The 27,313-nt window shown below is 31.2% G+C and overlaps 4 protein-coding genes across 6 annotated transcripts in view; 3 read left to right on the forward strand and 1 right to left on the reverse strand.

Moving 5' to 3' along the window:
* Positions 1-11,878, forward strand: part of LOC126772215 (blood vessel epicardial substance-like) — a 55,695-nt gene extending 43,817 nt beyond the window's left edge. Inside the window, exons 3-7 of one of the 2 annotated variants that reach the window (XR_007669632.1) lie at positions 83-185; positions 396-536; positions 4,244-4,379; positions 6,677-8,620; positions 9,106-11,878. Coding sequence is in view for 1 of the 2 variants with exons in the window: in XM_050492481.1 (XP_050348438.1) it covers positions 83-185; positions 396-536; positions 4,244-4,379; positions 9,106-9,170 (445 nt within the window). In the remaining variant the exon portion in view is untranslated. The remainder of the gene's footprint in view (positions 1-82; positions 186-395; positions 537-4,243; positions 4,380-6,676; positions 8,621-9,105) is intronic. The other variant, XM_050492481.1, reaches the window with a different exon arrangement.
* Positions 11,850-13,194, reverse strand: LOC126772223 (dnaJ homolog subfamily C member 25 homolog). The gene has a single exon (XM_050492491.1). The coding sequence runs from the start codon at positions 13,072-13,074 to the stop codon at positions 12,055-12,057; it is 1,020 nt and encodes a 339-aa protein (XP_050348448.1). The 5' UTR covers positions 13,075-13,194; the 3' UTR covers positions 11,850-12,054.
* LOC126772541 (DALR anticodon-binding domain-containing protein 3) lies at positions 13,106-17,096 on the forward strand. The gene is made up of 7 exons (XM_050492940.1): positions 13,106-13,110; positions 13,564-13,613; positions 14,264-14,321; positions 14,535-14,719; positions 14,983-15,116; positions 15,942-16,112; positions 16,953-17,096. Exons 1-7 carry the CDS (start codon positions 13,106-13,108, stop codon positions 17,094-17,096), a joined length of 747 nt encoding a protein of 248 aa, XP_050348897.1.
* A 420-nt stretch (positions 17,097-17,516) lies between these two features.
* LOC126772253 (max dimerization protein 4-like) overlaps positions 17,517-27,313 on the forward strand; it is a 282,429-nt gene continuing 272,632 nt past the window's right edge. The window contains exons 1-3 of one of the 2 annotated variants that reach the window (XM_050492540.1): positions 17,517-17,687; positions 17,803-17,911; positions 18,022-18,051. In XM_050492540.1, the coding sequence (XP_050348497.1) occupies positions 17,633-17,687; positions 17,803-17,911; positions 18,022-18,051 (194 nt within the window). In that variant the 5' untranslated portion in view covers positions 17,517-17,632. The remainder of the gene's footprint in view (positions 17,688-17,802; positions 17,912-18,021; positions 18,052-27,313) is intronic. The other variant, XM_050492541.1, reaches the window with a different exon arrangement.

Below are 27,313 nucleotides of genomic sequence, written 5' to 3' on the forward strand. Positions count from 1 at the left end.
AAGGATTGTATTTGAGATTTTCGTCAACGATTATAGCCCTGAAGTAAGAAAATGTTTCATTTCCTCGTCACTATTTTTCCAGGCTTGTGGTGTCGCAGAATCAGCGCGCTCTTCACATTGTCTTTCCACACCACTTTCTGGACTCGCCAGAGTGGTTTGGTGTCTCGACGGATGAATACTTCCAGGTATTTATTACAGATTCCATTTTAGTCTCTTTTTATATGATGTCCGTAATGATAACGTATTAAATACTATTTAGGATTTTTATTCGTTCCTTTACATATGTTTACGAGTGAAATTGATAAACCTTTTTGCGTAGAAGCATAACATTTAACATGCCTTCAATTATGAATACTGGTCTATTCATAAATAGACGAAATCTGTGATATTTTCAGGTATCAATAATGGCAATGGAAGAATCACGGGTCTTGGTGTGGCATCGCGACAAACTCAAGCTTTCCATCATGTCAGATGCCTTCCTGCAAGCGGTCTTCGATCACATACTCGGTCGGGACGTCGTTCATAAGTTGATGCAGGTTGGTTATTTGATAAAAGAAATAATGAAGTAAAGGATACTCGAATTAGTATGTGCGCTACGGGTCTTACACGGGTGCGGAATTATAGGAACTACTAATTTTATTGTAAGTAATACGATTTTTTCAAATATCAGTAAATTATATAATTTTTAATATGTCATATGACTTACGAGGAAGATAATTTCGGGGAAAGGAGGAAAATTAAGAAGATACTATCGTTAATGGCTGAGAAGAACTATATATACCACGTTTCAACCCAATGACGTCATACTTTACGTGTAAATTTTAGGCTATTTCGACTACCACCCCAAATAAGATTGTTTTGATACTTTTTATTTATTTATTTGTAATCAACAGCGTATACAGATTATATTTGTACAGTTTTTTAAATTTCATGAAGACTATGGCCACAAAGATTACAATATAAAGTGTTTAATATAATATATTTAACAAAGTGGATAACAAAAAGAAAGTAGGTCTGAAGAAAATTGTTGACGTTTGTGACAAGAGAATATTCACAATTGTATGGGTATTTGTATGTGTGTTTGTGCATGCGTGTGTGTGTGTTTCGGTGTGTATGTGTTTGTGTGTGTGTGTGCGTGTGGGTGTGTGTGTGTGCGTGTTTATTTTTGGCGGTAAGATAGTGTTATTTGTTTCCTCAATTGTTTTTTGGATAAGTGAAACAGGTCTAAATGAGAAAATAATTTGTTGTATGTTCGTGCTAGACGTACACTTATAGAGCTTTTTGCATAATTTGTGTTACATTTTGGAACAACTAGTAGGTGGGGGTTACGCGATCTAAATGAGGAGGCATTTAGAGAGAATGCTGACACCAAACTGGGGCAATCCATCATACCAGTTAAAATTGCTTGTAGTAGCAGCATATCCTTTTGATTTCGTCTTTGCTCTAGCGAATCTAGTTTATAATAAATACTGGCTTCTTCATAACTGTCAATTTTTTTAAAATCTTTGTGCGCTATGTATTTGAGAAATTTATATTGTATAGATTCGAGTCTCTGAATATGATTTTTATATAGAGGTGACCATATACTACTTGCATATTCCAAGATACTTCGAACGTATGCAAAGTAGAGTATTTTTATGCATTCAATATTATAAAATGATTGCGTTGCTCGCTTAATAAAACCAAGTTGTTTATACGCCCTATTTGTTACTGCGTCAATGTGTTCAATCATTGAAACTTTAGTGTCGATTTTAATGCCTAGATCTGTAACGGTGGATTTTTTAGCAATGGTCGCGTCATTGATTTTATAGTCGAAATTAATTTTTGTTTTTTTACGAGTCAGAGTTATATGATGACATTTACTGTACTGTAATTCTATTTTTCGCGTAGTATTTTGTCAGGGCATTTAAATCATCTTGTAATTTAAGGCAATCCTCGAATGATCTTATTTTAAAGTAGACTTTTTTATCGTCAGCGAACATCAAATAGTGTGAATGTTTGAAACAATTGCCGATGTCAAAAAGATACGCATTATATAGAAGAGGCCCCAAAATGGATCCTTGAGGGACCCCTGATGATATGAATACAAAATCACTTCTTGCACTGCCTGTTACTACTGCCTGCATACGATTTTTTATATAAGATGTCAACCATCGAAGCAGGTTTCTGTTTATCCCAAGAGTATTAAGTTTATGAAGTAATATCACGTGATCTACGCGGTCGAACGCTTTTTCGAAATCTGTGTAGATGACATCTACTTGGCATCTTTCATCCATACTTTGCAGTATAAAGTCTGTGAAGATGGCCAAATTGGAGACCGTAGAGCGATTCTTCATAAAACCGTGTTGTTCGTAGGGAATGGACCTTGTAATAATGGGGCATATTTGTCTGTAAACCACTTTTTCGAACAGCTTGCTTATTGCGTTCAGGATAGAAATCGGTCGGTAATTTTCAATTTTTGTTTTAGAACCACTTTTGTGGATTGGTACTATAAGAGCTTCTTTCCATACGTCGGGAAAAGTACAAAACACATTAACAGAAAGGTTAAAAATAATTGAAAGTGGTTTAGCTAGGTTTTTAGCACACTTGGATAGAAAGAATGGTGGTATGCCGTCACTACCTGGCCCTTTATCAGTCCTAAGCGTTTTGAGCAAATTGTAAACTTCTTTTTCTTCGATAATGATTTTGCTAATGAATCCATTCTGAGATATTCTAGGCTGATTTGTTACGTCGTAATTCTTAGCAGGTTTTATAAAAACACTCTCGAAATACTCACTGAATCCTCTACACATCGAAGGTTCATCTGTGTATATAGTATCTCCTAGAGTAAGTTTTGTAGGGTATTCGTTTTCGTTGCTTCTCAATGATTTAGTAAATGAAAAAAGTTGTTTAGGGTCCTTGAGTATGAAGGTTTGCATACGTTGAGTGTATGCAGCATAGCATCTACTCTGGAGATGTTTTTGTCTCGTCCTTAATATAGCAAACTCATCGTAATCTCGAGGGTTTTTCCCCACTTTCCATAGTTTGTGCTTTTGTAACTTTTCTTTTACTACATGGATTAATGGTTTGGAGTACCACACTGGAAAGTTATTCTTGAATTTCGTTTCTATTGGAACGAAATTTTTAATAGCGTCTCTTAAAATTGCGTAAAACGTGTCGATAACTCCGACCATTGAATCTGCTTTTAATATGTCGAACCAATTAATCGTAGATAGATGTTCATTTATTTTTTCATAATACCCCTTGAAAAAATTAGGTTTTATGACAGGTTTTTTGCGCAACTTTGACAGGTTTTTATAGCTAACTGGTGTTATTGTTGCTCACTTACAATACTATCGATTATTTTGGAACGCTCATCATAATATTAGTCTGCAGAGGAATCAGCGATGTCATTGCACTTTTTTAGACTTCATATTGCCAAACATTTAAAGGAAGTTGCATGTGTAGAGACAATTGAACAGTCATAATCAATTATCATCGCAATTAATTATTTCTTATCCAATAGTTTCATGTTGATTCGATTCAGCGTGATTGGATGGATTAGTACTTTCGTTTTTCTAATTCGCTACTAATATTGATCGTATCCAATAAAGTGATTATATATTTGTGTCGCGGCCCACGTACGAAACGCCTCGAAATGCTTTTTGCGTATTGTTAATATCATTTGGATTCACGAACTTTATTGTCAAATATATATTGAGATATTCGTAATTCAAATAAAATATCCGTGACAGAGATAAAATTTATTGTTACTAATGTTATCTTTATATATGTTTATATACCATACGGGTAAATTAGCTTGGAGACGTTTTTGCATTTGTAGTAATGTAATACTCAAAGCGACTAAAACCGATATAAATCGGTTCGCGCTGGCCACTATGTGCGCCAATTCTCGCCTAAGTAACGTTAGAAGTGTAATTTTTTATATTATTATTTATCTACTAATTAGTTCATAATATAATATATAGGGGTAAGTGAAAATAGTTGAAAAAACATTCACAATGAATACGAGTTCAATAATAACATAAACTGCGGACAAATTCGATGCTATTTGTATTACTGCGCCTCGGTTTAAAGAATGTTCCAGTATGATTACAGGTACAAGGAACATGATGCATCAGATCGCTGTGTCAGCATTACTCTTTACCATATATGTAGTATAGAGCTCTAAAAATAGTTAACCTATTGCTGATGGTTCATAGGTAATGTATTTATATTCTTCTAGATAATTCTAACATTACAGGTGAGCGAAACAATGTCAGTGAGCAATGGTCACCTTCCGAATAGCTATGAGGAGGGGGAGGACAAGCCAATGCTCGTGGTAAAGAAGGCTGGTGACGGTCCTGGCATAACCGCACTGTTGAACCGACAGCTACAAGGTAAAACCGATTTTGTTTGAAATTCGAATGTAATTTGCGTAACGCATGTGTATATTTCATTACTAAAATAATGGGAGATTTTTGTTATCTATGGCACATATTATGTAGCTCAGACATATCCTGTGGAATAAACTAAAGAATTTTCTAATAATAGTTTCGATTTTTTTTTATTACATGTCAATTGAGATCGAAGGTATTTTAATATTATCCCGCGTGATGAAGAATGACATTATTAATGAGATTTATAAACTTTTCAAAAATATTTATAACTGAATAAATTTAATTGTTAGTAGATTGTCAGTGGTGCGCGTAGTATTGTTTTTTAAAAGAGTAAGATTAGCTAAATAAAGTTGAAACGAATAACGTTAAATGTTTACGTTGGGTAATAAACGGTTTATGTACTATGGGTCGTACGTCACTGCAGGTAATATAAACTATGTATTATATAATAAGAGCAAGAATCGCATGGGTACGCTTACAGTTGTAGGTATTAGATGTTAGTCTATTAAATTTGATAAATATAGCTAATGAAAGCATATGAAGCTATTTTGATAGAACTTTGTAAATATATATTAAAAAATATTTGCTATGTAGTAATGTGTGGTTTATAGATTTGTAGTTATACAATTATAGTAATTTTTTTTTTATTATTTAAAAGACTATCAAAGAATGAACTCGTATAGTAAATTATAATAAATCGAAATATAAGCTTCACTTTTCAATAAAATATAGTCTCGGGTTAGTTTAAAAAAAAAACAGTGTTTTTAATTTATTGTCTCATGATTTAACTAATTATATAAACATTGAATCGGCTTATATACTTGGTATCCACAATAACGTTATTTTAATTTTGAAGAATTCTGAATATATAATTTAATATTTATTTAAATAAAAATTGGAATGTGCATGATTACTCTGTAGCCTTGCTTTAATAGTAATACGTTTTTATATTTGGGTTGATATAATAAGAAGGTACGAACAATACGTTAAAAAATGCCTCATTTCAATAATACTTATAAAAACAACGAAACATATAATTTAAAGGAAGCCATAGCCATAGAAATTTATGTAATCTTTAGACTCTATAGGTAGATATTATACTGGTGGTAGGGCTTTGTGCAAGCTTGTCTGGGTAGGTACCACCCACTCATCAGATATTCTACCGCAAAACAACAGTACTTGGTATTGTTGTGGTCAGGTTTGAAGGGTGAGTGAGCCAGTGTAATTACAGGCACGAGGGATATAACATCTTGGTTTCCGAGGTTGGTGGCACATAGGCGATGTAAACGATGGTTAACATTTCAGACAATGGCAATGTCTATTGGCTTTGGTGACCATTTACAATCAGGTGACCCATATGCTCATTCGCCTACCTATTCAATAGAAAAAAAAGATATATGATACTCTTTAAAAAGTCCTTATGAAGGTGATACGCGGTGCTTCCTTTCATTCAGTAGCATTAAATAATTCAAACTTATTGGACGTCCCTAAAAGACAAAATATGCCGTAGCGTATGTTTTGAAAATTTTCGAAATATATATATATATATATATATATATATATATATATATATATAGATAAATATAGTTATAATATAATATAGGGATTGATGTGAATGAATGTGAATATCTATGGCATCGTGAAATAGTTTGGTGTAGAAATTAGACAGGCGTAGATTAGAATAATATTCATCCCAATAGCGCCATAGTTCTATCTAGGAAAAACATCAAGAATTAATACGTAGCTTGGTGGCTTTATTAGGATATAGTTCATGCATGTGATATGCATCCAATATACGTCTTTCAACACGTAATATAGAAATTCATAGGAAATTAAAATAATATGGCTTCATGGACTTATTTAGACAAATATTAATATTAGAAAAAAAAAAAAAACATCTTTACTCAAATAGATTTGTATATGTTCTTATGGCGGTTTTTATACTCTTAAAGTATAATATTCGTTAATATGGCAATTCGATTAAATAATGTTAAAAATGAATTTTATTTTGTTAACAGGTTTCTGAATTTAGTTTTAAAATGAAGTCAACACGTTTGTTTGTATTCAATCCAAAAATTCTTTCTTTATTTTCATTAAAAAAAACATTAAATATAAGATAATTGACATACGTATGTATCTCAAATATCTGACAAATAGGTATATGTCGATATTATATTTTAAAGATAATTTTATAAATTACTAGTTTGTTTCAATAGTTTATATTCAAACGTCATCAGTCCAATACATCAATGCGTTGTTTAATCTATGCTTGTTGTCGTATCGTGTCGCTACTACAGGCGAGCACGCGCCGTTGCTGCGGCCGACGCCCTCCCACGCCTGCTGAACGACGGGATTTACCTTCATTACCCCCCATCCTTACCCTACATCACTCTTGCTAAATAATTTTCATATTTTAATATATTCCTGCTTAATTCAGAAGGCTATGTTACACACACACGCGCAATCACAATCGTGTTCAATTTAAAAGCTTCTTATGCCCTTGTTGAAACAATGAAGTATACTAATTTGTCTGAACTAAAAAAGTAAAGCTATCTCTTTTTCATGCATTGGTTTAAATTGATAGCATAATATAATCGATGCGATTTGATCAATCTCGGTCATCGACATTAAATGTCAAAATTAATATAAAGTGAATTGTGATCGCGAATGTGTTTGACAAATAGCCGGAATTATTAATAAACGTTAAATACTTGATAAATATGACAAGACAGCAATTCATGACTGTACTGTACCAGTATTTTTTTTATTTTAGTTTTATATGTATGAGAACAGTAGCTAGTAGCAATCAATATTTAATCGATAACGTTTATTAATGAGGTTTTTTTTTTAATAGTTATTGCAATTGCACTAACATGTATTGACAGCCGTTATTTAAGTATTAATACGAATTAAATTTAAATAAACATTATGTAATAGTCTTTTACCTTTTGTTGCATTTAAGAATTCGTAAAACTTTTAATGTGTAATGACGATTGTCAATTTAAAAAATCATTCCGTCCTTTGGCTCATCATACTATGATCACGTAATAAAAGTGTAAATATTTTTTTACGTGCTTAGATATAGCAATCTTAATAATAGTTTTGATGTGTAAACATCTTAGCGCTCGGTACACGGTAGGATCTAAGAGTTCGAGCGTCAAACAAGTAAGTGTAAGATCTCGAGCATCAGATGACGTTAGCGTAAGATTTGTTATTTACACATCAATTCTCGTGAGTGGGTGGCACTCACAAGATTTTTCTATTCGTTTTATTAATAATAAATTATATACTATTGCTCAATTTTACACCGTGATCTGCTTTATATCCCTGTAGTTTGTATATTATATAATAACTCACAAGTACCTTTCATATAAATCAGTGTGTCATATTAATATTTAATTTTCTACAAAATAAGGTCGCTTACAAGTCTATTTACAAAGAATTAAAAAAGAATTTATTGTTTTATGCAAATTTATAATCTTTTAAAAAATAACAAGTACAATTTGTTTGCATATGACATTACCGATGAGTATTATTTTCGTTTTTAACCTATAATAATAGCATATACAGCTTGTAGTATGGATTTCAGAACGAAAATATTATTTGCAATGCAATATAAACTTTATTAAAAGTGATGTCTCTTGTTTCTTTTGCTGTTGTCAGCAAAATATTGTTTTCCTGGAATCCAACACCGCATACATTTATGATATCGATATAGGATAGTTCTTTATGTTGAGGTATTAACTGTGTGTCTATTTAATGATATTTATTTATATATATATATTTGAAGGGTCGAGATAAACATGCTTTGCCTAGTCATTGTTAATAGATGCTATTGTCACATCGATGTTGTGCTTTTCCCCGCACCTAGCGCAAGTCACTCGCATAATTTAAACGAAACGACACAGCTTCACATCCACAGATAAACGAAAAATTCAACTTGCTTTTTGGTTTGTAGAACAGATTATAAATAAAAATCAATCAGTTTAAATTAAAATTTATAATGTTACTAGTTTAAATAAGTTATTGTAATGACTGAAAAAGTTTCGTATATCTTGACCTGACCACGATGCTTTAATAATCTTGTTACCTTCACTTCAAATGTAAATTAGGGTTATGTAAGGTTATAATACTATAATTATGAAGCTTTATAACATGAATAATATTTTAATATTATCCCTATTGTCCTTATCCTAAATTCCGAAATCCCATAGCATGTTTGGAAGACCAAGAATTATCAGGTAATTTATAATTTCTTGATGCTTTTTTTTTTCAAAATTTCGCTTATGTTTCTTTTTTCTATTATTTTAAATTTGCCTAATTTATAAATCAATCATGAGTGCACAGTTTGATAAAAACATGTACAATATATTAATTATAATCATTTGTTTTATTATAAGTTTCATATGAACCTAGAGATAGAGATTCTTGTTGTTTATTACATATTCCAGTTATAAACTTTTTATCATTAAGTCTTGTTTTAAACAAAAAGCAAGTTGAAATAATGAAGACGTCTTTTAAACTCCAGAAAATCGAATTGACTGGTAAAACAAACATTTGTTCACTAACAATATCATGATTATATTTTTAATATTTTGTGTTTTACGCTTTTTTTAATAGATATTTAATTTAACCCTTTGAACGCCTTCCTTTCCATTCCCTGTAACTACGATATGTTATAATTTATTACTATAAATATTAAAGTATATTTGTTTCAAATTTTCAGCCACAGATCCAAACGCTTGGCGTCTCGGGAGAATCGACGAAACTGACCACGAGACGCCCGTTTGAGGGCAAGCACTGCATCTAGCGGTGCGTCCGAGAAAACGCGACCGCTAGTGCATTCTATGCCATATTTCATGGACTTATGGTCCAATTGAACTGATGCTTCGAAAACGTTGCCATATGTGGAAGATAAATGACGTGCGAACATGAACTGTGTCATACGATTAAGAAGGTTCGAAATGTCTGTTTTTTTTAAGAAATTGAAGGTGTCCATTGAAAAGAAATTAAGCTGTGTTATACGTGCGGGATATCAAAGTTGTTATATAAATTGTAACTTTAACTTAATATGATGTAATAAATAATGTAAATGGATTGAAAACTACCATGACTAGCTTTCAGGGGCAGATTAAAATAGATCTTTAAATAAATTCTTAAGGATAGAATAAAACTAACGATGAAATTGCTTATCTTTTGTAATGGACACTTATCTATTGATCAAAAAGAGCATGACAATGTCTTACGAGTTTTAATTTTTTTACGAAAGTCGACTATTTTACTAAAAAAGTACGGTAAACTGACATTTTTAGCAGGCAATAATGACGATAGCTCTAAATATACTGATAAGAGTTATAATATATAAATATTCCGCGCCAAAAATAGTGTCAGTCTGCTGTTAAAAAAGTGCAGACCAAATAAAAAAATGAGTATATTTACTAGACCCGTTAGTGTTACAGTGTACGTATAATATAAAGATATTTTTTGCGATATTAGAATAGTAGCAATACGAACGGTCACAAATAAACCAGAATTATTTTGTGTATAATATTTATATAGATAGAAATTAACTAATCGATGACGAGAGTTTCTTCAGCAATTTTTTATAAGTGCATTCTCAATAACTGCCTTTTAAAACTTATTAAAAGTTATACACTTCATATATAAAACCTCATGTCCTGAATCTCTTAAATTATAAATAATTGTTTTTCTTCGATAATAACTCCTGGCATGAAATATTATAGCGACTGCACTTATAAAAAACAAATATCGTTTAAGAATTTTGCAGAGTATCTTGTTATATGCTTATAAATAGTGTATCAGAAATACTGTAAATAAAATTAAATGGGAACTGTGTGTACAAAGTAAATCGATTCTAGCTTAAAATGTAAGGAATTTAATCCGTTTAATGAAATTATAAACTCGCAGGTATTTATCGAAATTGTCAGTTTAAAATAATATAAGTAAACATGTATAAAATAATTTATATTAATTTGAACGCACAAAAAAACAATTGCTGATTTAGGGTCCGTTCACACAGACCGGCTCGGAGAGCATCGGCCTGCTTTTTTCTTTTCACACAGACCGGGTCGTATACGCTTGGAATTGGCCGGAGCGGAGCCGCCAACTATTTCACATCGACCGGCTGGAAGAGATCTGAAAGCGGGTGCGAGCGAGAAAGAGCACGCAAGCGGAGCCGGTCGGCTCCTTTTATTACTTCACACGAAGCGCGTTCAGGCATTTTTAATGACAAAAAAGGTGCAAATGCAAAAATAAACTTTACTACAATCACTCAAAACACTGTTTCCAACGTGATAAAAATCTGCTCTCCTCTCCGAGCCGGTCTGTGTGAACGGACCCTTACACATGATCATGATACATATACATGAAAAAAAAAACAGAAATTAGAATAATTTGTAAGAAACTTAAAAATTCCTAAATTAGGATAGTAATATTTGTACAGAATAGATTCCAGACATTGTGAATGAATAATTTTATTTTTGGTTCTATGTTAGTACATTCGAAAATAGTTTGGATACTTGTAATGACATTTGATTTTTTTATGCTTTATTTTTGTTTCGTTCCATTAAAAAGAAAACGAACTTTTTAATGAAAAAAATGAATAAATAAAACAAAGCTAACTATAATAGACTATTATAATTGAAAGTAATGTATAAATTAGACACACATTCCTTTTTTTAGCATTATTGATTGGTATGAATTGTTAATACTAATAGAAATGACTAAAAGATTAGATTTGAAATAATTTCATCATTTTCTATAATATAAAAAAAAACGAAAATTACTAAACTTTAACTCTCTTACTCAAACAATAAAGAGTTATGTTCTATGAAAACCAATCATAACTTATTTTTATATATATTTTTAAAAACATTTATCTGAAAGACAAGTAATTTCGTGTAAAATTATAAATGCACTGCCATTGCTATATATAGATTAAAATTTAATTTGTGAAAAATTAAATAATAAAAATATAAGTACATAAGTGATCGTATAATAATGTGAAAATAAGGATCTCGATGTAACTTTGTTTACTTATCTGTAATAAATATTTGTTATGTCACAAACACATCCCCCATCAATTCAAGGCTAAGAATATTTTAAACATTTATACTGAAAATTCATAGAAATAAGTATGTTTTTGAGTTTTAAGATATTATTTGTTTGCTATTTGTGAATATCTTGCTATTTATATGGAATTGAAGCTCTTGAAGTGACTTCTTATTTTACCCGTTACTTCTGAACAAACAAATGTTATTACAGATTTGTTACTTGCCTTGAAGAATGTATGAACACCCGGAGTGTTTGCATTGATTGCTACACAAAGCAAGGCATGGATGCTGGGCTTTTGTGAGCTTTAGAAGGCCTTACCGAATTGCCATTTGTGATGTTTGTAAATTTTGAATGTGTAATTATATCATTGTAGTACACGTTGAAATGAATAGAGATAAAAAATAAAATAATGAATTGTGTAAAAAGTTGGTTTTATTTCTGTGGTTATTTTATCATAACAAACAGATTTGGGAAACAGTTTTAATAAATTATTCAACAGTCCAATGCACATGAATTCTCATTTTATATAAATAATCCACAATTTTTTATCAACTACTTTCTTGAATATTGTTAAGATAAATTTAATAATAACAATCAAATATCATGAGTCATCAAAGGTCATCCGTCCCACTCCGTGTTGTTTGATGTATCTTCTATATTGCTTATACTTATTGTTTTCTGCTAATGATTTTTTTGTTTCTTCATCTTTTTTTTCTTTCCATACTGTGAAATTTTCCTTTATCCACAATTCATCATCTAAGTATTCTTGTCTCTCTTCATCCTCTAGGGCATTGAACTGGTGGAGACCCAGTTTCATATATTTTCTGATTATGTACAACTTTTCTTCAGTTCCATATGGCTGCTTAAGAATAGTGAATTTCCAAAACCATCTTAAGTACCAGTAAATATAATATGATATTGTGTAGGGTAATATTATTATTTGTATCCAAAGTATGTCCATAATTTCAGGTTTAGCATATGCCCCTTTTATGTCCATATTTTCTTCTATCACTCTTCTTATTATTCTATCTTGTTCCTCTTTTAATTCTGCTTTAGATTTTTTTGGACCTTTATTTTTTACCTGCAATTCTTTTGCTTCAGCTTTAGCGATATCTAATGCCCGATTTCTGTACTTAGGGATTGTCATAAAGTATTTTATGGCTGTATCATACTTTGACCAAGCGCTATAATATTGTATTATGGATATAATAGTTATTGTAACAGCCAGAACAATTCTTACGTCGACTTTAGGTGCTAATCGGCGTCGGTAATATCTGTAGTAATGAGCATAGTATGACTGAGGATTGTCCAACATGTAATCGTAATCTGTTCTTTCTTCGTCATCTCGAAGAATTTCGTAAGCTGTTGCTATTTGTTTGAATTTTTCTTCTGCTTCTTTCTTTTCTTTCTCACCTCGATGCAAGTCTGGGTGAAATCTTTTCGCTAATTGTCTATAAGCCCTGCCAATCTCATTCTTGGTGGCTTCTCTAGTGACCCCCAAAACTTCATAGCAGTTTTCTTTACCGCAATAAATACCTTCAAGTAGGTGATCGGCTGCGTATGCCAAAGTTATGTGACATACTAAAGTAATAAATATAACACTTTTATAAGAATATATCATTTTTAATTTATATCATATTCTATTTTATTAAATGCAGTAAATATGACTAGTATATATAATAAATAATTTATTAAAAAATAATTCATTAACCTCAATCTACCCTACCAGACCAATCCGTCAGTCACTACTTGACAAAGCGAATGTCAACGTCATATCGACGTCAGCTAATTTATTTGATCATATAGCCGTACTGAAATAATGTTGAAATCAAATTGGCAAAAAGTATAAAATATTTGTAGATTTTTATAGAAGCGGAACTTACGTTGATCATTATTGTAAATGAATTGGTAATTGTTTTTTTCTTTAAAGGTTTTTGTTTGGAATTGTTATTCTTATTTTGCCACACTTCTTCATGATAGTGATGTATTAAGTAATTATTATGATATTTTGTTTTGTATATAATAAGTGAAGGCGTGTCATCATCATTTTAGATTTAATACATCAAAAATATTTTTCAATTACAAATTATTACTTATACAATATGTGAAGATTTGTCAAGTGTCATCTGTCCTGTCATAGTGTCAACTTATATTCAACATGTGAGTTTGATTGAATTATAAGTAATATTAAATTAAAATCATATTATTTATAACTAATATCAACATGTTACAAGACGACATAAAAACCTTTAAAAATAATTTGTACAAGTATTTAGTGGGGGAGGAAAACTATGTAAATGGACTTTTGGTAAAAAAACACTCTGTGAACTTGCAACAACAGGGCGATTTTAGTTTCCCAAACAATGTGAAATCGTGGCAAGAATTTTTGAACTCTGATCAATTGCAAAACAGCTTGAAGCTAGTTTCTCTGTTGAAATGTATTAACAAAGATATTACCAATTTAACTGAAACGTCACAGAATTGGGACATACCGGTAGTGAAAGCTACGGAGCTAAATGATCGAATTCATTTGTTTATCGACCGATTCAAAGCGATTCAGGTCTGTTTTCATAATGCATCGATCAACAATGAATTTATATTACGAAGAATACGTGCTAATACAAATTCTGTAAACTTAGATTCCAGTTGCAAAGAAACAAATTGTATAACATATTTACGAATAAAAATTTTAACTGATGTTGTTAGAAATTTATATTTACTTAATGTATATCCTGAAAATACAGATATAATAGTGACATGGAAGTCTAAGTCTGATTTTAATTATAATAAATCTATTTTCTGTGGTACAGTATTGAATGCAAAAACTGGATCAAAGGAGAATACTATAACTGCTGAGGAGTATATAAGGTATGTCTTATCATCAATAGAAAATTGAATTTCAATTTACCTTAGATGACCTAATTTTTCAAATAAATCTATAGTCTGTACATTGTTATTGATTTATTACCTTTTGTTAATTTCTTTGGCATTCTTTGAAATACAATATACCAAATTATTAAAATAGAATTGTACATGTGTATAAGAAACATACGTAAAATGGATTATTGTTTTTTTTTTCAGAATAAGGCAGGATGAATTGACTTTAATTGCAAAACATAAGTATGGAGTGCGAGTGTCCACTGAAGCAAAATGGAAGGAATTTATAGCAAGTCTAGGAGAATCGGCTGTTGCATTTGAATTGCTACAAACTAAATGTACCAGCCCTGTTAAAATACAATTTGATGCTTCAGGAGGATCTAGCAAAGGTATAAACCAAGTTAAATAAAAAAAGAACTTGTAAAAAAAGGTGCACTAATTCAATCTCTACCTTAATACTTTTGTCCTATTTGATTGAAGCAAAACTCCAATTTATTCTTACCATAACTGTTTTTATTTTTGTTTTGTGTGTCAAATTATTGTATGTAAATAAACAAATGGGTCATACTTTTAAAACAAATATATATTATTATTTACAATAATTATATTGTAATTAGTTTATATAGATAAATCAACTTTGTTGCTTTTACAGGTGCTGCATTTATCTTGTACAATTGTGCAAGATTGGAAACAATTATTAAGACTTTTAATGAAAAAGTAAATGAAGGGACTTACCCACAATTACCGCCAATAGATTATGCAAACTTATCATTGCTAGTTGATGAGGTATGAATTGTTATTTGTGCTATGCTTCTTTTTTTAGATGATGAAAGACTTTATTATGGCAATAAGTTTATAGTTAGGCATACTAATATGGGTCTTATTAAAAAATATATATATAAAAATACTATGTTTATTAGGTTGCATTCAAGAAGTTCAATTTTAAGTAAAATGTTGTGTTTAGTTAAAAAAAAAAAAACAAATATTACTTTAAATAAGTTATAACTATAACGTTTTGCAATCACTTCAACTGTTTTTGTGTTTGTTAAATAACTGATGATAAAAAAAAATGTAGACTTACTGTAAAAATTCATTAGCTGCAAGTAATCCCTAAATTATTTAATAACAGAGAATACTTAGTATCAGTTTGATTTGTTATATTTACAAATTTTTTAAATGTTGTTATATTTAATTTAAAAAATTTACAGTTTGCGTGTATTGTATTAGAAGTGTGAATAATGTAAATAAATACTTATTACTAAGTAACAAAAGTACTAAAGTGATTTTTTGTGTTTCCCAAATATAATTAAAAAAAAAAACCACTTTTTCAATAATTATCAGTTATTTAACAAACAAATAAAGAGTTAACTGTGTACAAAAGCTTAAAATAATTGTTTTAAACTTTCAAGCTAAAGTCATTATTGTGTTAAAGTCACTTGATATAAGGTATTAGTAGATTACTTTAGCAGATTCTCGAAATCATATATATTTCGTATGCTAATTACAAGTCTTAAAATACAATTTTTTGTACTAAAATTACCAAAATCATCTCTATTAAGAAATGGGGATGTCAAATGAAAGCTATGTAACAATACAGGAATTTATTTACAGGATGAATGGAATCTTATATTTAATTATGTTATGGGTCTTCCATCGCTGTTAAAGAGCAGTGTCGAAATTAATGAAGAAAAATGTGAATTTCGACCTCATTTGATATGCAACTTTCTAAGCAGTATGGTCAAAATATTAAGTCAATATTATAGGAGGGTCAGGATATTAACTGTAAGTATATTTAGTATAATTAAAAAATGTATATTCTGCAATTAATATACAAAATTATAAATGCAAAATGCAAAAATATAAAATAAATGGATATGAAATGCATAGTATACATTAACATATTACAAAGTATTATTGTTGTAAGACAATGGAGACAATAAACCAAAAACTACAAAATTTATTAAAAAAACATACTAAAAATATTTTAGTTTAATGTATAGTTCCTGCATTTATTTAAGTTTTTTTTATTTATAGAATAATAAATCAATTAACTTAGTAGTTAGTGACCATAATTAACAAAGTAGAATAAGAAGAATAAAAATGAAATTTTGGATTGTTTTTAGATAAAGCACAAGTGGATTTCAGTGAAAATTCTTGAAGTTAGATAATTTTAGGAAGCATATAAAACAGTCACTTAATAGAAGATTGTTTTAAATGGCTGTTTCTCATAAATAAACTTAATTAACTAAATATAAGAATTTTTTTTTTCTTTTAAAACGTTAACTGTTTTTTATAAAATTTAAATCTTTAGTTAAAATTTAAATTAAGACTTTTCAATTATTAATATTGAAATTAATAACTTTTAACTGCATTTTAATAGTTTTGTTTTTTAAAGTTTTTGAAATTAGGACGATAAAATAATATGCACACATTACACACATTTTCCTTCTATATTAAATGTGTTACTTTTTAAGTGACTAGAACATCTAGAAACAGATGCTTTGGGTAAAATATACCCAGCACCTAGTTACAAATACTCATAATTATGAATCTTGTTAGAATGTCCTATGCCAGTTAGATATCTTCATACTTCAATTAAGATAATATTTTGTTTTGTTCAAGGAACCACGAAAGCATCTGCTGCCAGTCATGTTTGCACGTATTCACTTAATAATTACATTAAATAATACGTTAAAAATATGTCTAAGAATATTAAATATTAAAAGCGTTTCACAAATGTATAGGACATTTATTTTATTTCCCTAATCCCTTGTAAACTGCAATAAATTTATGACATAACTATTTCCTAATCTTAAGTGTGAACTAAGATAAATTTTATGATATGACGATCATAATAATGTGTAGGTTTTTAACATAGAAATTTATTTGAAAAGTTTTTATATTAGTTATTAACAGGAATGCAACTTTATACCTAATTTGTTCTCAGTTTTTATATAAAAAGTACAAAATAAGTGAATCATGTTGAATATTGCGAACCCTACTTGAAGCGTGTAAAAAAAAATGTTTTGTTTGGAAACACAAAGTTCACGTGATTGACCCAGGTATTTTATTGTGGACAATGCTCGCGCGCGATTGGCCGACCGAGCGCTGCACGAGCGCAGCCGACAAATTACGAAGCGCTGTACACGGTCGCGCGTCCCGACTCGCCTAGTGTGTTTTTGACATCGGTAAACGCAGTCGTGAACTTCGGAGCGAATAAAGATACTTTTATTTATAGTTTTTAATCGAATAAAGTCGTGTGACGTTTGTGAACACCTGTGTCAAACCGGGATTTTATAAATATGAGTATTGCTGACCTGATCCAAGCTGCTGAATACATCGAAAGGCGAGATAGAGGTGAATTGGATTTTCTTTGTTTGAATTGTCAATCGAGTGCACTACTCGCACACGTCAACATGGCTCCCGTCTATTTTTGCCTCGCCATAATCAGCTGATTTTGACGGAATTGCAGTTTTCTTTGTTGCAGAGTCGGAACACGGGTACGCGTCGAGTTTGCCGGCGTACGAGGAGACTCGTGCTGGTGGAAGGCGGCCGAAGACGAAAAAATCGCAGGGCAGCAGGTGAGTGTCGCCCGCGAACTGGAAGTGTAGTGAATCGAGTGAATTGTGGTGTAAAGTGTTCATTGTGAAGTGTCGGTGGCCGGTTACAAATTGTTTGTTTTCTGTTCCAGGACCACTCATAACGAGTTGGAAAAGAACAGGTGAGTCGTTTGTTTGTTTTTATAGTTTAGTTTATAGTGTTAGTAATGTATTTGGTACACGATGTTGCCGGTCTGCATCGCGGCGTGGTTGACCTTGGCAAATGCTAGCCGTGAAGGGAAAGAGTTTACAGTGCAGACTGTAATCATACTAGCCTCTAACGTAGATGACGCCTAGTTGTAACCTATTTGGCAGCTCGGAGTTAGGTTACGTCACTTACAACTTGTTATCTGTTATCAGTACGAAACCATACACGAACCGTAGAATGTAAACAAATATTACGAAAGATTTTGTGTTATAAAATGTGTTGATAATCCTAATTAGATTATTCTAGACAGCTAGGCGACGAAAGAATTAATGACGCGGTAAATTCCCAGTAACTTTTTGATATCAATCATTATTTATATACCTTCCTTATTAGTTTCCCTATATAAATATGTGGCAACCCCGATATTCGATTAAGTAAATATAAATTAAATTGATATTTAAACTATAATACGCAATTTGCTATTAGTGTCGCTATGATAGTGTTATGATAGGAAACAAAAAATATTCGTTAAATCATTTTAAAAATGTGCTACATCCTAGACCGTGTCGATGCTTAATATCAGGCATAAAAAAAGTGCTGTGAAAGTAATCAAAATCATGATTTAATTGTAGTTATAATAATGAGTCATTAATAGTGTTGTTATGTCTACGTTTAATGCATGATAGAAAGCTGTCGCTATTGATAAATAATACTTAAGTATATAATATTATATTTATGAATAGAATTACATAATATCGTTCTTGGATATAAATATTGTATATAATGTAATAACTAGATGCTACTGGATTGCTTCGATTTTTATAAATTATATAGCACCTTATGTTCAATTTACGATATAATTGATTTTTATGCCAAATCTAATTAGAATCTTAATAGATAAGCTAATGCCGAGCCCAATCCTTATGTAAGAAATAAACATTCAATAAAGTTATCATATTTATAATATTGTTATTAGGTAACTATTAATAATGAGATATAACTCAAACATGGAATTACAGTTTTTTTTTTCTTTTCTATCCACTAAGAATTGGTGGTCTATTAAGATTAATCTAATAATCTTATTTTTCGTTCTTTATACATTTAACGCAATGTAACAATTTCTTCTCAGCATAGTTTTATATTTAAATTATCCTTTTGCCGCACACTGCTGGACGAAAGCCTCCCCCATAGATCGCTAATCATCCCGATCTTGGGCAGTCCGCATCCAGCCCGTACCTGCTACCTTTTATAAATCGTCGGTCCACCTTGCTACGGTACGTTTGCCTAAGCGTGGTCTCCACTCTAACACGTGTCGGATCCATCGGCCATCAATGCGCCTGGAGACATGACCAGCCCACTTCCACTTCAGCGAACTAATTCTATAGTAGAATTAGATACACATCATTATCTCACACAAAGTATCATCGTTAAGATTTTTCTTTACGTCTTGTATTTAATCCGTATAATCTATTTACTGATATTATAAATGCAAAATTATAAAGCCTATGTCTTTTAATTGGGGTTCAAGCTTGCTTCATAAATGGCGAGCGAGTTTAGCCGTGAATGCGTAACAAACAGACAGGCAGACGCGACGGACTCTGTTTTTAGTTTTTTGTCAATATTTAGAATATAGACAAAAAACTAAATAAAACAAAAATATAATTTCAATTAATTTCCATCACTATCATATACGTAACGTTATACATATAACGTAACAAGTGACAACTATTTATAATCTGTATTTTATCTTCACAAAAAACCGGAAACCGATCATTATTATTCGTTTCTAAGATCGATGAGAATGGTGCGGGCTACGAGTTAAGGTAAAAACTATGTAAAAATGTGAATGTACAATAAAATGTTGCGTCAATATTTGCTTATGCAAAAAGTACTTAGACATTGAAATCTATGGTATACATACGGCTATTTATTAGATATGTATATGATTGTTTTATCACTAGAGAAGTTTCTCGATCGATAGTCATTACAAGTCTTTTTCAACTTCAACTGTTGTTTAAATCTTGCAAGTAAATTTTAATACCAAGTTCAAGATTTTAAATTTTACTTACATTTTTACCGGTGACAACACAACAACAAAAAGAAGATATTTCGTTGTTGCCGATTGTTCGTAATGTAAACCGCTTACTACTGGATTAATTATATAATACGCAATCCGTTTCACCCTTTAAAGGTCGTGAAGGTGAGATCAAATTAGTCATATGTCAAAAATGTACAAGTTAGGTATATAATATTATAGTTTATGTCTATTATTAACAGTTTATCTGTATATATAAGAAGAACTAAGATACTTAAATTGCCGCTATAAATGAAATAAAAGTATCAGAGTGAAGACACTCAAGTAGCATCTTGATGTCTTCCAGTCTGTCGGACATGGGACTTCAATCTTAAATCACTGGATTTCAGATGGTTGATAGGTTCTATGTTCTTCAAAACTATCTTTGCTACAACAACTATGGTTTGATATAAAAAATTAGTTTTTGTGTACAAAAATACGAAAGATTTCCACTAACGAGATTCTAAAATCAAAAGTAACCAATAAACTTTGTCGTTAAATTTGCTTATTTCCATAAACGTGTTTACCCGCCTGTCATGTTTAAAAATATGTCAACACGCTCAGGCACACGGTAACACGGGTCACATTGGGTTAGCTAACCATGTTTAGACAAAAACTTAAGTTACATACAAGTTTCTAAACAGACTGCGTAACAATGTAGGCAAGGTAGATATTATGAGATTTTGATGTGAAACTTATATATTTATCAATGTCAGAATTGAATGCAACGTTTCTGACATAGAAATGTTACAATCGCTTTATTTTTTCTAAATCAGTAGATTATCACTGTAGTTAAACGAAAGCATTGTAGTGACTTAAGTTCAAGTTTTATTGTCAGTAAAAAGTTCCGAAAGTCAGTTCAATGTCAGTTAAGTTATTGTAAGTTTATTATATAATAATATAACAGTCTAGTTAAATTGCTGCCAATTAATTAAATAAAAAAAACACTGAATGTCCTCTAATTGACACAAGTCAAATATGGATCGTCTGTGATACCTGTTCATTATATTTTTACAAAAGCCTGGGACAATAAGCTAAGCTCATAATGGTTTTAAGTTACTTTGTCTTTAAGGCAAAGTGAGGTCACATATTAATAGTTATCAATAAACGAATAGGCTTTCTGGAGAATGTCACTTCAACCTTAACAAGGTCAAGTGTAACCTCCGCTTGACTTGTTTGACTCATTTTTATTATCTGTTGACGAATTCATGTCTAAAATAACAGATTGTTTCGTGTAGAGGTGACATTTTATTAGCAATAGGAATAGTACTGCGAACTACGCGTACTGTGTTTGCGTGAATATTTTTTATTGTGACTTTATAAAATATATTTGAAAAATTACTGTACTTTGTACGTATTAAATAATGATACATTAAAACTGTACTATGCTAATACATCTTTTTTTCATGTGTTCATTAAAATATCCTGTAATATCTGTATAACTGTCATTCATATTGCAATGCAAACGACATTCACATTTTAAACAAGAAAATGGCTACTGTCGTTTCTGTAATAGTAATATGGTGTAGGTAAGATTAACATCTTAAATAAAAACATGTCGTGTATCTGATATAGTTTTGGAAGCATTTTTGAAAGGCCTGGACATTTTTCTCTGCGACTATGTTGACGTAATAAGCTGGATCTTAAAATATATGCACATTTTGTACCCTATCTTTTTGGAACTATAAAGTAATATAATATGAAAGTTCCATATCAATCGGAATAGTAGTTTTTGGGTCAATCTGAGAAAAAAAAAAACAAAAAACTAACAAGCATTATGATAATAATGATTAAAATGGTAAGATTCTTCTTTATAAGTGAGACCTGTTATTATCATAAATTGCTTATTGCATCCAATACGTTCAGTTCTGAAGGCATATGAATTCACAATGCCACGTCGACGTAATGATACTAAGTTATGTAATACACGCGATGGGGCAATTATTTATCGCAGCATAAAGAGATTATGTGACATTTTAATTTAGTTGTCTAATAATTGTGTTACATATTTTAGTTTGTTTTTAAATAAATACTAACGATAGTATTTGTAATAAAAAAGGAACTAATGCGTTTGAAGTTAAAAAAATGTTAGTTATTATTTCGTAGTCTAAAAAAATTCATTAATTCACGACCATGCTTAAATATTCAATGCGAAAATTGCAACAAGAGACGGAGTTACCTTTTTAATATCAAAGAATTATATTTCCTGTTTAATCTATTTTATACTTTTTATACAATCGGGTCGTCTTTATTTTTACACACCCAGAGAAATAAATAGATTCATTTATCGTAATCAAATGTGTCGCGCTCTAAACAACAGACACAACTGAACCGTTGGAGCTTATTCGCTAAAGAGGAACTTAAGATGGGATGAGGCCTGAGCCTGACCTGAGTGGGACATTCACTGGCCGTTAGTATAGTGAAAAAAGTTAAGACATTTTGTGAACAAAGTTTTCCTCCCGAACGATCTCAATTTAAAAATTCATTAAAAACCATTAATAATTAAAGCTAAAGTATGTACAAGTATCATTTATAATTCACAAAGGAACGAAAATATTTTATTGTAATGGTAAAAGTTAAATAGATTCGCAAACGCAGGTCATTGTCAACATTGGCAGGTCATAAGAAATAAAACTATAACCGAATAGTTTTTCTGTCCTTTTTAACCAGTTACTCCTAAAGAGATAATTTTTTAAACAAATTTTAATTATCAGGTGTATCAAGTAAATGAATCACAGTTATGTACATACAAGTTTGTTATATACAATTTATTGATATCTCTGTGGCCTTAGCCGAAATGGTCCAGTGATGAGAACATGTGAATATTATTGATAATTTTGGGGCTCAATTCCGAAGAAGCACCACAAAAGTTTAGTGTGTTTATTTTGTGTTTATATTCATCTCGTGCTCGGGTAAAATCGCTCCTAAATACAGGCCTTCTTTTAGCGAGTGATTACTTAAACAAGCTGTGTTCTTCTTGCGAGTGTCAAATCAATAATGACAGAAAGAGAGAAATCAATCTTTGATTAAAAAGCGGCTAATCAGCGTTTATAAATTAGGTAAGTCTTATTTTTACTTAAATATTAAAATCATAAAATTCTTTATTCGAGTAGGATTTTATAAGAAAATGTCATGTCAATTCTTTCACGTGAAGTCTTTATATTTCATAATCGCACGATGATTGAGTTTAATTTTTAAATCTTCTATTAGTCTTGCTTAAAAATAAAATTAATTAACTAACTATACCGAAACAGTGTATGGCCAAAGTCAATGACATCTCAACTGTAAACATTAAACAAAGTTTGGTATTCAAATTTAAAATGACATTAAAAAGCGGTCACATTCCCGCTTCGCTAAATTCATTTAAATGTGTGTAATATTGTTTCTTTTGGTTAAATAAAAAAGGGCCATGTTTTTAATTAATTAGAAACCGATCCGTAATACGAGCTTGATTGAGAAAATTTTGTTGTTTGTTGTTTCTCTGGCAGATAGAATCCGAAATGAGGACATTCGCCAAAGAACTAAAGTCACCGACATCGCGCTTAGAATTAGCTCGCTGCAGTGGAAGAGGGCTGGTCATGTCTCCAGGCGCATTGATGGCCGATGGAGCAGCCATGTGTTAGAGTGGAGACCACGCTTAGGCAAACGTAGTGTAGGACGCCCTGTGACAAGATGGACCGAACATTTAAAAAAGGTGGCAGGTACGGGATGGACGCGGACAGCCCAAGATCGGGATGGTCGGCGTTCTATGGGGGAGGGTTTCGTTCAGAAGTGGAAGGCAAAAGGCTAAAAAAAAGTTATACTAAGCCGATCTGTCCAGCTGTGTCAGTTTGCTGTCCCATCGGTTTGAGAGTGAGGGAATAAAGGCACACAAATGTATTCCTGTGTTTGCGCACACATAGTCATGAACTATAATGTCTCCTTCGCAGTGGCTAGTCTCCGTTGATCATGAAATTAACTGTTATAGATATTTTCTTATTGTCTGTCCGTGTGTATTTCACGCCGGCTAAATATATATTCACAATATAACTTTCGTTCCTCTTACATTGTAAAGTTCGCTTCTACTCTTGCAGTAGTGTTCATACAAAGTAGCAGAGTTTTTTAGTATTCAAACAATTAGCCACCCTAAGCATACGCCTTAGAGGCTATTTTTCCGCAAGCCAAGCGAGACTGCTTGTCGGAAACATGACATCAACTGTTTCGTGACACACTTTAGTTACAATGCATTTCGATGATAATTTTTATGAATGGTTTCATAATACTAACAATATTTTTATTATAATATCATATTGTTTAAATAAACAGAACTTTAAAGTTATTAGAATTATGTTTTAAATTCCACAAGAGTATAGCTTAGACTTAAAAACTCACTCAATAGAAATTCCAATTCTATGGGTTGCCAATAAGATATCGTTGTACTAATTATATTAAAGCTAGTTTAAACCCGCGGCTTCGCCCGAGTGTAAGGGAGGCGTTAACTTTTTTAGGTAATAACCCTATGTCCTTTTCTGTATGCAACATCGAAATTTCATGATGTTCGATTGAGTAGTTAAGACGTGATAGTGTTATAAAAAAATCAAAATCAGTTTTGCATTTATTATATTAAGTAAAGATACTATCTTGTCGTCCTTGTCTGTCAAAGATTAGAAAAAGAATGATCTCTCTCTAATTCTAATCCATGTTTAAAGATCATAAAAAGTGATGAGTTTGACTTAACCCTTAGTCTCTTACCGATTTTGACCGAAGGGTGATAATTATTATCCGAGATAGTTAACGACCTGCCGTGTACAGTCTTCCTCTTAGACATTTTGTATACTGAGGTAATGGGAAATAAAAGTCGTTTATATTCATTCCATCCATAGTCAAAGGATTACCCTTAAGAATAGGCCTTTGGCTATAATTATACTGATTCAGTATATCTTCAAACGTGAAGACAACACTACAAAATTTCTGCTTAGCGGTAGAACGATTGGTAAGTTTGTGTTTGACGAAATATCAATATAGTCTATTTGTGCAATAAAGATTTAACCAGGCATTTTACGTGCGGATAGTCGAAGCCACTATGTCAATAAATCGTCGATTAAAGTCGCGGCTACACCTAGATCGTAACTGTAAACTGATAAATAATGAATTAAACAAAGTTCGTCACTCAAAGTCATAGTTCATAATAAATATATTTAATCACAAATAAATAAACTCGTCCAACTACGTGATGCGAGCGGCGTAGACAGTTCGAGTTAGGTATATTGTGCTACTGGAAACGGTGAGTCATTTCCAATGCTATTATATTATTCTTTAAAAGGATCGTTTTATTAATACATTTGATACGTATGCAATACTGCTATCGTTAGGCGTAAATTAAACATAACATATTTTTTATGATAAAAAATACAATTACCTATTACACGATATATAGATTTGTATATCATTTACATAAACATACATACATCCCATCAATTATTTTGTAAGTAATTCTTTCAAGTAAAATTTCGCAGATTTACATTGTAATTATTTTATTCTGATGCAAGATTGGTGCAATTTAAGGAATCCATTATTTAATTCAACTTATTATTTCATAAACTTCTAGATTACAAATTCTTGTCTACTCATTTTGAGGTGAAGGTTTGGCGATTACTTCAATGGAATATTTTCATTCTATACATGTAGGTTTCCTCACGATGTCTTCGTTCACCGTCGTACACGAGGTGAATTATAAACAAATTAAGCGCATGAAAATTCAGCGATGCATGCTCGGGTTTGAACTCGCAATCTTCGATTAAGATTCCCGTTATTCTGGCCATTGGGCCATCCCGGCTCTCGGAAATACAAAAACTATTTATATATATTATGTTTGCAAAGTAAATGAAATTCTAATAAAACATTTATAAGATACAAATTTCTATGCTTCTGCAACATTGTAGTTCGACCTTGGCCTTTGTCGCTGGAATCCTATTGAAACTTCACGATTAGTAGGTTCTCAAGATACGACAGATCTCTTATTAGCAGCATCACTGAAAGTAACTGGACCCTCGTGCCAAAAGTTTCTAGAGGTTTTCAATGGCTTAAGCAATTACGGATATGAATTTAAGACATTTTGAACTTTATCTACTGAAATATTATAAAAATTATAAGTTACTACATTGAGTTCATATTTCATATGATTTCGTAAACGTAACCAAAAGTTTGTAAATAACTAGTTTTACTTATATTCTTGTAAGAGCCGAGATGGCCCAGTGGTAAAAACGCGTGAATCTTAAACGATGATCGTGGGTTCAAACCCGGGCAAGCACCACTGAATTTTCATGTGCTTTATTTGTGATTATAATTCATCTCGTTCTTTACGATGACGTAAAACATCGTGAGGAAACATGCATGTGTCTAATTTCACTGAATTTCTGCCGCATTGGAGCAGCGTGGTGGAATAAGCTCCAAACCTTCTCCTCAAATAGAGGAGAGGAGGCATTTAGCCCAGCAGTGGGACATTCACAGGCTGTTACGGTTACGGATATCCTTTTAAATTTTACAAAATATGTTTTGATCTATTTAGGAACTTCTAGAATATGAAAATTATACGTGGAATACGTATATGCACTGCAATAGACAAGAAAGCCGTCGATACTCAAATCGTCTCCTCCTGTATAATTATAAGCACGTGACAGCTATCAAGATAGCGATCTATTGGCCTCAGATCTGCCCCTCGCCAGCACACGGTTCTAGATAAGGTTTATTGATATTCAGCCTTGGAGACAATTTTGAATTTGAATTCGAGTTACCAATTTCTTAAATAAGTACTCTTCGTGGTTTTCTTTTGTGAGTTATCTTTATTTTGAACTTTTTAAAATCATTTTAGAATTTATTTTTATGGGTTAAATAAGACAATGGTCTCACCAAAAATAGCATTTATATTCTCATATCTAAATACTATAATTTGTATTTAAAAGTTTTAAATATATATTTTTAGATATATAAATGTGATGTATGCTCTGTTATAGTTATTAAATAAATATTTACTGACTAATTTTTTTTTATATAACAACGTAAACTAAATGTTCGTGTGAAAAATAAATTGTTCAATTCTTCAATTTGCTGCGTTGAAAGTCAATGTAATTATATTATATTACATTAATTCATATAAAATCTTATGTTTTCTAGTTTAATATTT

The sequence above is a fragment of the Nymphalis io genome, chromosome 12 (genome assembly GCF_905147045.1).
Source record: "Nymphalis io chromosome 12, ilAglIoxx1.1, whole genome shotgun sequence".
In the NCBI taxonomy this organism is placed as follows: Eukaryota; Metazoa; Arthropoda; class Insecta; order Lepidoptera; family Nymphalidae; genus Nymphalis; species Nymphalis io.

What these genes read in the sequence shown, in the direction of transcription:
- LOC126772223 (XM_050492491.1), bottom strand. Translation starts at nt 13,074, where the DNA reads ATGATATATTCTTATAAAAGTGTTATATTTATTACTTTAGTATGTCAC.
- LOC126772541 (XM_050492940.1), top strand. An exon ending in TGTCAACTTATATTCAACAT is followed by an intron (nt 13,614 to 14,263) that starts GTGAGTTTGATT and finishes TCTGTGGTACAG; the next exon opens with TATTGAATGCAAAAACTGGA. An exon ending in GGAGGGTCAGGATATTAACT is followed by an intron (nt 16,113 to 16,952) that starts GTAAGTATATTT and finishes GTTTTGTTCAAG; the next exon opens with GAACCACGAAAGCATCTGCT.